This window comes from Dromiciops gliroides, chromosome 2 (genome assembly GCF_019393635.1).
Source record: "Dromiciops gliroides isolate mDroGli1 chromosome 2, mDroGli1.pri, whole genome shotgun sequence".
NCBI classification, from domain to species: Eukaryota; Metazoa; Chordata; class Mammalia; order Microbiotheria; family Microbiotheriidae; genus Dromiciops; species Dromiciops gliroides.
The window spans coordinates 479,555,897-479,570,081 of NC_057862.1; the positions used below are offsets into that span (position 1 = coordinate 479,555,897).

The 14,185-nt window shown below is 35.9% G+C and overlaps 1 protein-coding gene across 6 annotated transcripts in view; it reads left to right on the plus strand.

Moving 5' to 3' along the window:
* Window positions 1–14,185, plus strand: part of RASGRP3 (RAS guanyl releasing protein 3) — a 123,070-nt gene that overhangs the window by 43,838 nt on the left and 65,047 nt on the right. For 5 of the 6 annotated variants that reach the window (XM_043988132.1, XM_043988129.1, XM_043988134.1 and 2 more), the window contains 6 exons: window positions 1,879–1,992; window positions 3,731–3,927; window positions 4,161–4,263; window positions 6,538–6,600; window positions 10,146–10,277; window positions 13,155–13,302. In XM_043988132.1, coding sequence (XP_043844067.1) covers window positions 3,858–3,927; window positions 4,161–4,263; window positions 6,538–6,600; window positions 10,146–10,277; window positions 13,155–13,302 — 516 coding nt within the window. In that variant the 5' untranslated portion in view covers window positions 1,879–1,992; window positions 3,731–3,857. The remainder of the gene's footprint in view (window positions 1–1,878; window positions 1,993–3,730; window positions 3,928–4,160; window positions 4,264–6,537; window positions 6,601–10,145; window positions 10,278–13,154; window positions 13,303–14,185) is intronic. The other variant, XM_043988133.1, reaches the window with a different exon arrangement.

The following is a 14,185-nucleotide window of genomic DNA, read 5'->3' on the forward strand; positions in this document are numbered from 1 at the left end:
GTCTTCATATATTTCTATGACATCTCCCTGATAGAACATAAGCTCCTTGAGGCCAGGCACTGTTCATTTTTCTTCTCTTTGTATCCACAGTACCAAACAAAACTTGTTGATTGAGGGATTACAATGTCCTTTATATCCAGAATGTCATTTGAACTTAATACCAACCCCATAAAATAGGTAGCGTGGGAATTGTGCTTTCTATTTCACAGAGAAGTACTCTGAGGTTCAGAAAAGAGGTGTCTTGTGCCCCAGGTCACCTACTGGTAGATGGCAGAGCTGAAACTCAAACCCAGGTCTTCAAATTCCAAAGTCTAATGCTATTTCTACATACCATGATGCCTCTTTTCCTGATTGACTGATAGTCATGAGTGATAACAGGAGATGTTGACATTTGTTTTCAGTAAAATTCAACAAATACTTATTCAGCATCCAGCATATTCAGGGCACTGTTTAGGATTCTTTGTTGATACAGAGATAAAAATTAAACAATCTCTGTTCTAAAGGAGTCCATAATCTACCAAGTATGTTTATTGGAGTACAGTTGAAATGGATATGTATATATATATGCATATATATACAGATACACATATATTATAATTATAATATATTATGTAAAATTATGTATATATAATGTGATTATAATATGTTAAAGTTGAATGTTTCTGACAACAACTTATACATTTAATATAAAGTTAAGAGAAAGATGGGGACAGCTAGGTGGTATAGTGGATAAAGCACTGGTCCTGGATTCAAGAAGACCTGAGTTCAAATCTGGCCTCAGGGGCAGCTAGGCGGTACAGTGGATAAAGCACCAGCCTTGGATTCAGGAGTACCTGAGTTCAAATCCGGCCTCAGACACTTGACACTTACTAGCTGTGTGACCCTGGGCAAGTCACTTAACCCCCACTGCCCCGCAAAAAAAAAAAATTCTGGCCTCAGACACTTGAAATATACAAGCTGTGTGACCCTGGGCAAGTCACTTAACTCTCATTGTCCCCCACCCCCCCAAAAGAAAAAAGTTAAGGCAAAGACTCTGGAATGAGTGAGCCATTCACTGATACTTTTAATAAGTATATTTAAATTGGTATTTAAATTGTGATTATTTAGTTCAAGTCAATTCAACAAACATGGTGAGGCAAAGTGGCTTAGGGGAAAGAATGTTAGACCTAGAGTCAAGAAGTCCTGGATTCATATTCCACTTTTCATATTTACTAGCTATGTGATTATGGGTTAAATTGTTTAAGTTTTCTGAGCTTTAGGAAATTCTCTATAACTCATTAAGTATTAGGTAGGTCCCTTTTTGCATTGGTAGAAGAAATTCCTATACGGGATAAATTACAAAACCTTAATGTCATATACAAAATTTGTTTCAATTATTATTATTGCTGATAGCAATGATAACTATCCCCATTTGTATAATACTTCATAGTTTACAAAGTGATTTTTTTTCATGACAACTGTTGTTAGGTAATATAACAATTATTATCATAACTACTTGATTGATAAAGAAAGCAAATTTCAACAAAGTAAGTGACCCAATTCCCATGGTTACTAAGAAGTGGAGCCAGTTCTAGAGCTCAGGGTTTGTTTGTTTGTTTTTGACACCAAATCCAGAACTCTTGAAACTTCACTATCATGCCTTTGAATTACAAATATGAATTTTAAGGACAAATTAAGTAGCACAATATTGTCTTTTAAAGTCAACTTCATACCAAATAGGCAGGCCTATTGATTTTATTTCCTGCATACATCTTTGGGTGTTCATATACAATCTTAAATCTATATTATATCCTTTAGAGTTCTTGGAGAACAGAAACAAAGTCCTAGCATCTTAATTCTTTTAATTTTTCCTTTTGTGGTTTCTTTTTCTTTTTTCAGGTTTGTTCCTCAGAAGATTGTTCTTTTCGGGTTTCCTTCTAGATGCCTAAAATAGTGATGGCATCATCCACTCACAAAAGTTCCAGTGCTAGGAATCAGTCATGAAATCATTAGGTAAAGTTTTTCTTTAAATCTATTATAGATATTATAGGGTATAACCAAAAGTGTAAGGTGTTATTACTATAAAATTTTATGCCTGACAAATAATATTAAAGAGTGAGAAGTCTATTTCAAAAGCAAATTGTAGTCTAATAAAACTCACATGCCCATAAAATAGCAATATTTTTGTAGGCCACAAATAAAACTTCAAGAAGTTTGAAAAGAATTTGCCACCAAAATATTTCATATTCATTTTGATAAATTCAACACCTCTAAATGCTGCTTCTGAACATTTTTTGTTGTTTTAACACAAGAAGTTGATCTAATTGACACAAACCATCTGGTTCTCCTAGAATAAAAAAAAAGTCAGGACTTTTCTTAATTAAGAAATAAAGCATAGGAGTGGGCAAATCTTGACTTTTACCATGACCCATGGATTTCTTCTTGGCTTGGCCTATGACTGGGAAATGTTTTGAGTGAAATCCAGAGAAGTTCATAAAACTCAAAGAAATATCTTTTCTACTAAGGTTTCAATGGGTTAGAATAACACTTAATAAAGTGTTTGGAAATTTGGAAAGATGTGCAAAAGTTTAAATCCTTCTTTGACTCAAGCAACTAAAATATTCATCCTTTATCAATCATTCTTAGGCAATCACTTCAACTTAATTATATCATTGAAATGCCATTATTCACACATAAGAAATAGTCAAATAAGTATAAATATGGATCTTGTGTAGAAGTAATGTAGACACTGCCTCATTATTCCAGAAGGTGTGGGAACAGTACAGACGATGAGTTAAAGTCATTGATGGAAACTCCATCATGTCTCAGTGGATTGTAATGTTGTAAACTATCCAAAATGGAGATCTACATGGACCAAAGTCATTGGATCTTTGCCAAATCCCCACTTCATCAAGACTGAGAATATCTGGCTTCAGAGATACATTTTGTAAGATATATTGGACTCTATGCTCCAATTTGGGCAAAACCAGCACAAATTGCTTTTAGGAGGGAAAATAGTTTATAACTGCTGCTTCCCTAGATATAGTCGGCCTGCAGCAGAACTAATGGATTTGAGAATATCACAGATATTCTATTACTGCTTCCATCTTGTTTAATCCTTAGTAGCCCCTGGTCCATACCCAATCTGGTCTGCGTGGGGAATTGGTGATTTTTTCATGTTGAATTTGAAGACAAAAGGATGATCTATATGTCTATGTGCCAGGGTGAAACAATGGTTAGGTTAAAGGCAAGGAAGGGAAAACATTGAAATCTGTCCCTCTGTCCTCTTCAGAAAACATAGGAATAGAAACAAAGTTTTTTTCCTTCAATGTTTACTTATTTGTATACATGAATATATTAGTCATTTTAGATAATCATTATTACAAAATGAAATTATATTTGCTATATTCTTAAATATCATGCCTGCATTAAGAAAAATTAAGAAAATATAAATGACCAAAACTATGACAAAATCTCAGCCATAAAATGCCTGTAAGGCATTCAACATAGATCAAGAGATCTCTGTGGTCTTAAAGTACTAGGCATTGTCTTTAAGACAAGGGACAAAACAATAGAAATTCTATATCATCATTCTGGCCAAAACAGGCTTTGTCAACTTGTTATTTATTTTACAGGTAGACACAATGATTTTTTTGTAAAGAACCTTGGGCCAATTTCATGTGCTATGAGTAGGTATTGTGTATTTGACATATTTATAAGTACTTTTTTATTTTCCATCTTGTCCCATCAGTTTTCCTGAAGTACGACTAAAAATGAAGCCCTCCTCCAACTGCTAATGGCACTCACCTCTATAATTATGGAAATGGTCTTCCTCTTGCTGAAAATGTCTCTAGTTCTTTGACAACGGCTTAAGAACAATGGGGTCAAGTACACTTGGGAAAGCAGCAACATTGGATGAACTGTTGAGCACATGCATTGAAATGTTTGGTAGGAGACATCTCATTCCACACAAAAGTGTCTTATTAGCATTGCCATTAAAATAGAAGAGTGGGGCTTATTCAACTTGCCAGGGAATATTAGGAAAATGTCAGGTTAAAAAAGTATTATGGTACTAGGCAAGATCATATTCTACCAATAGCATGCAGTTGGGATAAGAAAAAGAGAAGGAAATGAGGAAAATTAAAGAGTACTTTCTTGAAACTTTTATTTTTGTTTTACAGATGACAGGGGAGAACTGAGCAACAGTTATTTGCCAAGAATTGTTCTTTTGATGCACCGATGGTATCTCTCATCCACTGAGCTGGCGGGAAAACTCCTCTCAATATATCTTTGCCCACTATTGTGTCTTTCTCACTAGGTCTTGACAGTATAACAAATAAATTATAAGCAATGCCTTTGGACATCAACTATGTCTAATTAACACAAAGAAATCATGATTAAAACCAAAAAAACTTTGGTCAGCCATCTAGCTATTTTGTGTATACATCTGGATGTTCAATCTAAATAAGACACCTGGGTAACAGACTGAATTTGTTTGCTTTTTTATCTGGAGGGTTTAGCTCTAGGTTTACTTAGAGATTAACATGTAAAATGGTGAAATGATGAAACCGTAGCTATAAATCTAATTCGTCTCACCTTGTACTGAAATGTATTATTGTCTATAAAGTGGGAATACCATTTTCAGTTGAATCCAGAAAACAACCATTAAAGGCCATGATTAGGGGAAAGGAAGTAGGGTATATGTATAACACACACACACACACACACACACACACATATGTATGTATACATACATACATACACACCTATGTGTTTATAAATAGATATGTATTTATTCATACACATGTATAATGCACATGCCATGCTATGTTCTTTAGTCATATATTCTTTATGTTACATATAATTTATATATTTTAAATTTTGATGTGTGTTTTAGAGAGTTGCCTGAGGCAATAAAAAGTTAAGTGACTTACCCATGATGTCAGAAGCAGGATTTGCACCAGATGTTCCTAATTCTAAGACCTCCTTTTTATCCTCTAGACCATGCTGTCTCCCATAAATATAGTTGCTTTGTATATATTTAAATTTTTTCCATATTGCCTCTCATAGGTATGATCTTTTTAAAAAAAATTCCAAGCATATAGCGATTTCATATACATATTAATTTTCTTTCCTAGTGATTTTTAAATTTATTTTTATGTTTTTAGTGAGGCAATTGGGGTTAAGTGACTTGCCCAGGGTCACACAGCTGGTAAGTGTTAAGTGTCTGAGGTCGGATTTGAACTCAGGTACTCCAGGGCCGGTGCTCTATCCACTGTGCCACCTAGCTGCCCCCTTTCCTAGTGTTTTATAAATCTTGAAGTGCTATATAAAGGTCATCTCTTAATATCTGGAATATAGTACTAGAAGCCAAAGGATTGAAATCAATTGAAAATAACAGCAGTTTATAGAACATTGAATGCAATTACCCTTTTCCTAGTTACATGATAACACATCTCATTTATGCTTGGGATACTTAAAAACAGAATTATTTAATTTACAGGCAACTGCACTCACAAAGTACGCTTGTCCTAAATGACTCATTTCAACCTTTCAACAACCCTGGGAGATAGGTGCTATTATTACCCCCATTTTATAGTTGTGAAAACATATTGAAAGAGGTAAAGTGAGCTGCCCAGGGGCACACGACAAGCAAGTGTCTGAGGCTAGATTTGATCTCATATTTTCCTGACTTTGTGCCCAGTAATACATCTACTTTGACACCTAGCTGCCATCAAATGAAATATTTGTAAATCACTTAGCACAGTTCCTGGCACATGGTAGGAACTTAATGAATGCTTATTCCCTTCCACTTTCTTTCCCTCTTTCCCCTCTTTATCCTATATGTACAATTTTTTCTATAATCCCCTTCATTATTAAAACAATTTTGTATTTTTAGCTGAGCTCATACTTGAAAATACAGTCAATTCTCCATTTTCCATCTGGTTTGTCTATCTTATAGATTATCTGCAGCATAATTTTAATACCAAATTTCCTAAATTGGAGTTTACTCAGGGAAGGTAAAAATACTGTTATCAATGTAAACGAAATTATCAAATTTTACCTAAAGCATTTTTTCATTTTTTTACTCTTTGTTTTGGTTTGATTGAAGTCTTTTCTCACACCCTAGATTAGATTAGCTAGATTGTTGAGACTGGAGTTGAGCCAGGGGCATAGAATATGTGAGGCCCATTTCAGCTGGGCTCATAACTGAAAAATCTTGGATGACTTCTAATAGAGTAGGAGATAATTGGACAAACATCTAAAAACCCTGTGGAATAAATCAAAGGTTAGAAAAGAACATGCTTGAGTCAGTGTGAAATTTTGAAAAGAGCACGCTCCAAATGTGGGTTCTAGTATTTACCAGTTGTGTAAGATTGGATGAATCATATCATTTCTCAGAGCCTTTTACTTTTAACCTGCAGAAGAGGGATAATGCTACTCTCCCTACCAATCTCATAGGCTTATTGTGAAGCACAATGATATATGTGTGAAAAATCTGTGACCTTAAAGCATAATGGAAATATGAACTATTATTATTTTAATTAACAAATGTACGTACCGTGATGCTTGTGGGGAAGGATGTGATGAATTCCGCCTAAAGGTCTGCTACTTCATGAGGTAAGTATTACTTTAAATTTCCCAGTGCTTTTGTCTCTAATTCTGGAAAGCCAGAGAATTCCTATTGGGAAATAAGTTTAGGTACAGTTTAAAGAATCTCAGGGCTGTAATATAAACATCATCTCCAGGACCAAATATAAAGAAAGTAGAAATTAGGGCAGCTAGGTGACGCAGTGGATAGAGCACTGGCTCCGGAGTCAGGAGGACCCGAGTTCAAATCCGGCCTCAGACACTTAACACTTACTAGCTGTGGGACCCTGGGCAAGTCACTTAAGCCCAATTGTCACACACACACACACACACACACACAAAGAAAGTAGAAATAAAGAAGTAGCCTTTATAACTTGATCCCTTTCTCCCATTCTAGTCTTCTTACACCATCTTCCCGTTTAGATATTCTGGGATCCAATGACACTGGCCTCCTTTCTGTTCCTCACACATGACATTCTATTTCCCAACTCAAGAGTTTTCACTGGCTCTCTCCCATGACTAGAATGCTCTTTTTCCTTATCTCTGTCTCTGGCTTCATTGGCTTCCTTCACATCTCAGCTAAAGTCCTATCTTCTGCAAGAAGCCTTTTCCAGGACTCCTTCATTTTAGCGCCTCCCCTCTGAGACCAAACCTAATTTATACATGTACATAGTTGTTTGCATGCTATCTCACCTCTTAGTCTATGATATATGTCCCTTCTGTCAGACCAGATGAGACTTTTTACTTTTCTTTGTATCCCCAGTATGTAACAGTGCCTAGCCCATAGAAGATGCTGAATAAATGCTAGTTGACTAAATGACTTAGTAAAATTTCTTTCTACTTTGAATTTCACCAGGATTTCCATTAATACCATTGTCTATTTAGGTCTGTTAATTCAAAAAAGTGCTTTTATTACTGTTGTTTTACTCAGGCAAGAGACTATTGAGCTTGTAGTCATAAGTGGGGAATTCCAATCCTGGCTCTGTTGCTTACTACTTGGGTGACTGCGGGCAAAAAAGTTAACTTCCCTGTGACTCATTTCTTTTTATCTTCTTTCTTTTTTTTGAGAAGCAACTGCTGATGTAATTAATTATATTTCAAATGTTTGTCCATGTGGAAGGATGAGCTAATGAAAGATTGGTATGAGTTGAAAAATATTTTCAAAAATTTATTTGGTATTTTATTTTTTCCCAAACACATGCAAAATTAATTTTTAACATTCACTTTTAAAACTTTGAGTTCCAAATTTTCTCCCTTCTTCCCTCCCCACTTCCCTCGTTGAGAAGTGGTTATTTTATATAGATTGTACATGTGTAGTCATACAAAATATATTTATGTATATTAGTCAAGTTGTGAAAGAAAAATAGATTCCTCCCTCAAGAAAAATAAAGTAAAAAGGAATGTTTTGATCTGTATTCCAACACTATCAATTCTTTGTTTGGGGATGGATAACAATTTTCATCATAAGTCCTTAATAATTGTCTAGGACCACTACATTGCTGAGAATAGCTAAGTCATTCACAACTGATCATCTTACAATATTAAAGTTACTTTGTACATAGTACATTTCACTTTGCATCAACTCATGTAAGTCTTTCCAGGTTTTTCTGAGAGTATCCTGCTCATAATTTGTTATACCATGATAGTATTTCATCACAATCATATAGCAGAATTTGATTAGCCATTTCCCAATTGATGAGTATCCTCCCAATTTCCAACTCCCTGCCATAAGAAAAGGGCTGCTATAAATGTATCCATACATATAGGTCCTTTCCTCTTTTAAAAAAATTTCTTTTTGGATACAGATATAGTAGTGGCAATGCTAGGTCAAAGGATATGCATGGTTTTATAGCCCTTTGGGCATAGTTCCAAATTGCTCTAAAGGATAGTTGAATCAGTTCACAACTCCAATAACAGTGCATTAATATCCCATTTTCCCCACATCCCTCCAACATTTGGCATTCTCTCTGTCCTGTTAGTCAATCTAATAGGTAGTACCTCAAAATTGTTTCAGTTTGCATTCATCCAATCAATAGTGATTTAGAACACCTTTTCATACAGCTATAGAGAGCTTTGATTACTTCAAGTGAAAACTGTTTATATCTCTTGATCATTTATCTTTTGGGGAATGGCTCCTACTTTTATAAATTTGACTCAATTCTCTTTATACATATATATGTATGTATAAAGAGAATATATATATATACACACACACACGTGTATATATATATATACACACACACGTGTATATATATGAGAAATAAGGCCTTTATCAGAGAAACACTTCAAATTTTTTTTTACATTTATGATTGCTTAAGGTATTTCTCTCCATCCTATTCCCCCGTCTTTCCTTTTACCCTGTCCCTCCTCAAAACTGTTTTGCTTCTGACTACTCCCTCCCCCAATCTACCTGCCCTTTTATCATTTCCCCCCTTTTCCCCCTCCCCTTCTACTTCCCTGTAGGGTAAGATGTATTTCTATACCCAATTGGTTCTATATGTTAGTGCCTCTTTGAGTCAATTCTGATGAAAGTAAGGTTCACCTGTCCCATCTTCCCCTCCATTGTAAAAGCTGTCTTTTACCTCTTTTATATGAGATAATTTACCCCATTCTACCCCTCCCTTTCCCTTTATTCCAGGGCTTTCTCCAACTTAATTTAATTTTTTAGCTATCATCCCTTCATATTCAACTCATATTTGTGCCTTCTATTTATATATATACTCCTAACTGCCTAATAATGAGAAAGGTTTTTGTGAGTTACAAGTATCACCTTCCCATATAGGAATGCAAACAATTTAACCTTATTAAATCACTTATGATTTCATTTTCTTGTTTGCCTTTTTATGCTTCTCTTGAGTCATATTTGAAAGTCAAATTTTCTATTTAACTCTGGTCTTTTCCTAAAAAAATGCTTGAAAGTCCTCTATTTCATTGAATATTCATTATTCCCACTGAAGGATTATACTGTTTTGCTGGGTAGGTGATTCTTGGTTATAATCCTAACTCCTTTGCCCTCTGGAATATCATATGTCAAGCCCTCCAATCCTTTAATGTAGAAGCTGCTAAATTTTATGTTATCTTGACTGTGGCTCATAATACTTAAAGGAGTGCTGGATGAGGGAGAGGGTACAACCTTCTATGGGGGTGAGGATAGCCCAGGAAGTATCACAAAGGCTTAATTCATGGCAAGATAAAGCAAAAGCCTCCTTTACCAGAGTTAGGGGGATGTTAAGGGTAGGCTCCACTTTTCTCAGGATAAAGATGCTTGGAGAGTGGGACCATATCAAGAAAACTTCATCTCAGGATTAATTTTAAAAACAGAAATTTCTCTCTATCCCTAAGAAAAGTGTAATCTAACAAGGAAAGAAAGTCAAGAAAAAATTGCATCTGTATTTATCTAAAACTGGGGGGAAATGTACTTTGAACTATGATTTAAAGGAGTAGAATTTGGATATGGTACATTAGACAGAGAGATATTGATTATTTAATATAATGAAAGCAGAGAATCCAAATAATGCTATAGCTTCCCCACAAGCTTATCCTGAGACTATTACTTGACATTTTATCCCTTTTAGATACTGGATTCTGGAGTTCCCAGCAGAATTTAATCTGGATCTTGGTTTGATTCGTATGACTGAAGAGTTTCGGGAAGTAGCCAGCCAGCTGGGATATGAAAAACATATCAACCTCATTGACATATCCAGCATGTAAGTAGGGCCCGTGTTCCCACCCATCAAACATGAGGAATTCCCTCTTCTTTGGATTACTAGTTCATTCTGGGTTAACCTCATTATAAATCAGTTAAGGATTTATACTGACTGCTCTCCCTTTGGAGAGCAACCACATTGGATCAGGCTGCAAGATATAGGCTATGCAAATTTCCTTGTACTTATTTAACTATATCATACAATGTGAACCCATAAATAATGCCTGTCCCGTCTTCCATGTGCTGCCAAGATGGCCCCTTAAGAACTGGATAGTTTGGGTTTTTATCATGCATTTGATGCTTAAGCATTATATAATTCATATATGTTGATTGATACATTCTACATGTTGACATAGAAAAATAAAAAATACTTGGAGACCTGGTTCAAACATTGGCTTTACTAGTTACTTCTTAAATGACCTTGGACAAGTCACTTAGCCTCTCTGGGCTTCAGTTCCTCTATCTGTAAAATTACCTCAAAGATCCCTTCCAAATTTAAATCTATGATACTATGGTAATTAAGAGGTTCAGAGTTTTAAGGTCTATATATAGTTATCTCAATGAAAACAAATTAATTCAATTAATTTATTGAATATCTACTGTGCATTTAACAATGCCCTTTAGGCTCCAGTCAAAGCAGATTATTCTCTGTCCTCTGAGTATGCCATTTCTTAGACAGTTTCCTTTGCCCAGATGTCCTTCCCCTCCCGTTTATCTGAGGTATTTTTTATAAGTCTTTTAAAATAAAACTTAAATTTTATCTGCTCAGTAGAACCTCTCATCACATCCTCCCAGGTCTCATAAAGCACTGGATTTTTTGTATTTATTATGTACTTATTTATTATTTTGTATCATAGTTACCATTGTATGTGCTATTTCCCCAGATTAGATTATGTATGCTACATTATGGCTAGAACAGTACATTATCTACATTTTGTATCTCACTGCATTTTACAATAATCTGTACCTAGTATGCTTGAAAAATGCTGGTGTGATTGAATTGAATTGAATCACAGGTTACATGCTAAATAAGCCTCTAATGCTAATCAAGTATTTATTAAGTGCCTACTCTGTGCCAGGAACCTTGCTAGGTGCTAGCTAGAGATACAAAGACAAAAATAAAATAATTCCTGTCCTACAAGATTGCATGAATAGTAATTATTATTATAGCAAAGCAGGCAAGAAGTGAACAGAGAAATATGTCTTTTTTGAACTATTGATAAGATTAGACCTCTGAGGTTTAATGTGGTTAATAAGTTGCCCCTTGGCAAAATTGTGTAGTGTGGGCCATTTTCCTCTGCTTTGCTTTTTCTCCCCCATCTTTACATATTTGGCAGAGTTCCTGATTCCTTCATCTCCAGGCCTCTACATTGATGCTCCATGTAGGACTGCCCTTTGTTGTGGAACATTCTTTCTTAAATATCTTTCCCATAGCTTCAACCTCCATAAAAATGTATTTGTCCTGAGTTTGGTCCCTGCCCAAACCATCCTTCATGGTCGTTTACAAACTAACCCTAGGCTATGATGATATCCCCAGGTGCTAATGATGTTGACAAAGCACTGAATCTGAACCCACCCCAGATGTTTATATGAGACCACATGCTAATTATCTAACCTTGCTGAGCTTCAGTTTCCTTATTTGCAAACTGGGAATAATAATACCTCAAAGTGTGTTTGTGAGGATCAAGTGACATGGAGAATATTTTGCAAATCTGAAAGTGTTATATCAATGACAGTTATTATTATTACTATCATTATTAATAACAATGACTATAATTATAATCCTTCCAAGGGGATTTTGCATTGGTAACAGGAACATTTAGGAGAATTCAATCCAAAGGAATGACTTCAATGCTAGGTTGTCAGACACTCTGGCAAATCTGTTAGGAAGATTATTTAGGGGCAAACTGGACTTTTCATGTCCCTCAATAATGATCTATAAGAAACTCACTGCTTGGGGGCAGCTAGATGGCGCAGTGGCTAAAGCACCGGCCCTGGATTCAGGCGTACCTGAGTTCAAATATGGCCTCAGACACTTGACACTTACTAGCTGTGTGACCCTGGGCAAGTCACTTAACCCCCATTGCCCCACAAAAAACAAACAAACAAAAAAAGAAACTCACTGCTTTACAGACAGAACTGCCATGGCATCCTTTGTGCATATAGTAGATATTCAATTAATATTCAGAGCCAGTGTGCCTTAAAATGTTAGACTTGGAAGGCATCTTTGAATCATCTGGTCCAATCTCTTGATTTTACACACAGGGAAACTGACATGATTTAATTAATATCACCATGGAGTGTACTAGAGGCATGATAACATTCCAAGTCTTCTTAATCCCAGGCCAATAAGTGATCTTTTCACTATGCCACAAATGTCATATTGAATCTAGTTTTGAACTGACTACAATCTGAATATTTTATTTGATATCATGTTACTCCACCCAGATAAGAACTTTCATGATCTGCCTCCTATCATGTGTCTTGGCAATTTCTAGAGTCACTTTCTTCAATGTTATACTGTGTTGGTCAGAAATTAGAGTATGGTATAGATTAGCTCAGGGTTTTAAGGCTAGTCCCTTCAAGGAAAAAAAAAGCTAACTTCACAGAGAAAACTTTGTTCTATGACTCCCCATGTTTGGGGAGTCATCTGCCAAATGCATCCCACTTGTCATATTGGCTTTCTGGATACTGGATGGAGCTTCCACTGATCTGGGCAAAATAACCAAGTTGTGCTTCAATCAATCTACATGTAGGTGTTAAGCATTTATGGGCTTTGTATTAGGTTATGTAAAGGTTATGTAAATACATAAAGAACAACAACTATTGAGCACCACTATACTTAACATGAACCTGGACTGTGTTTCCTTTCTTGTAGTCCTTCCTATGACTGGATGAGAAGAGTCACACAGAGAAAAAAAGTATCTAAGAAGGGAAAAGCCTGCCTGTTGTTTGACCATCTGGAGCCCATTGAACTGGCTGAGCACCTTACTTTTCTGGAGCATAAATCTTTCAGACGGATTTCAGTAAGAAACTTGACATTTTCTGTTCCAAGGATAACAACCATCATGCCAGCTTCCCCAGGAACACCATTTCCATCCTTTAAAGAGTTGGCAGCCTATGTCACTGTACCCCCCTGGAATCTTTCCCATAGACTCACAGGAACAAGGCCTTTGAAACAAAGAGAAATATTATCCTGTCATTGTTTGTGGCTCAGAAGTTAAACTTCTGCCTAGTTTCTCGATGTCTTTGTGGGCCTGAATTTTGTGTTTGTGGGTTTTTTTTCAGATATTCTCTAGAGTTTTTGACATTCAAAGTTAAACTACATTCATTTAAATGATTTTTGCTTCTTTGAGGGAAAGGAATGATTTAATGGGGTTTGGATTAAATACCTAATTGTGGTTGATGGCATAAATCTGAAATGGTAGTCTTCAGGGAGTAGCCCAAAGCTGGGCTCTTTCCTGGGACCAAGATCCTGAACCAAAACATCACTTTCCTACTCATCTTGATACTACCTTCTTCCTCTTTTCTATATTCTTTTCCTTCCTCAAGCCTTCGGTCTTGTTCTTCCAAGATGCCTATTCACCCATTTGCTATTGTTATACTTCCATAATCCTCTACAATTAGTCATTTTCTTATGCAACTTCTGGCGACTGTTGTTTGTCCTCCCATGTTCTGTGACCATGTCTGCTACGTTTTTCCCTCTGCACTATAGCCTGAGAGGCACTGACATCAGGGCTCTCTGGAGCAGTACTTTCACTGCTGAATCAGGGCATTTTGTGACAAGCATGCATTTCTGAAGGATGGTTTCCTCCATTAGGAAATGTGCTCCCATTTGCAGTGGATGTTAGGGATTTCCTGTAGGCAGACACACAGTGGGAGTTAAGCAATTCCTGCACAGACTTATCT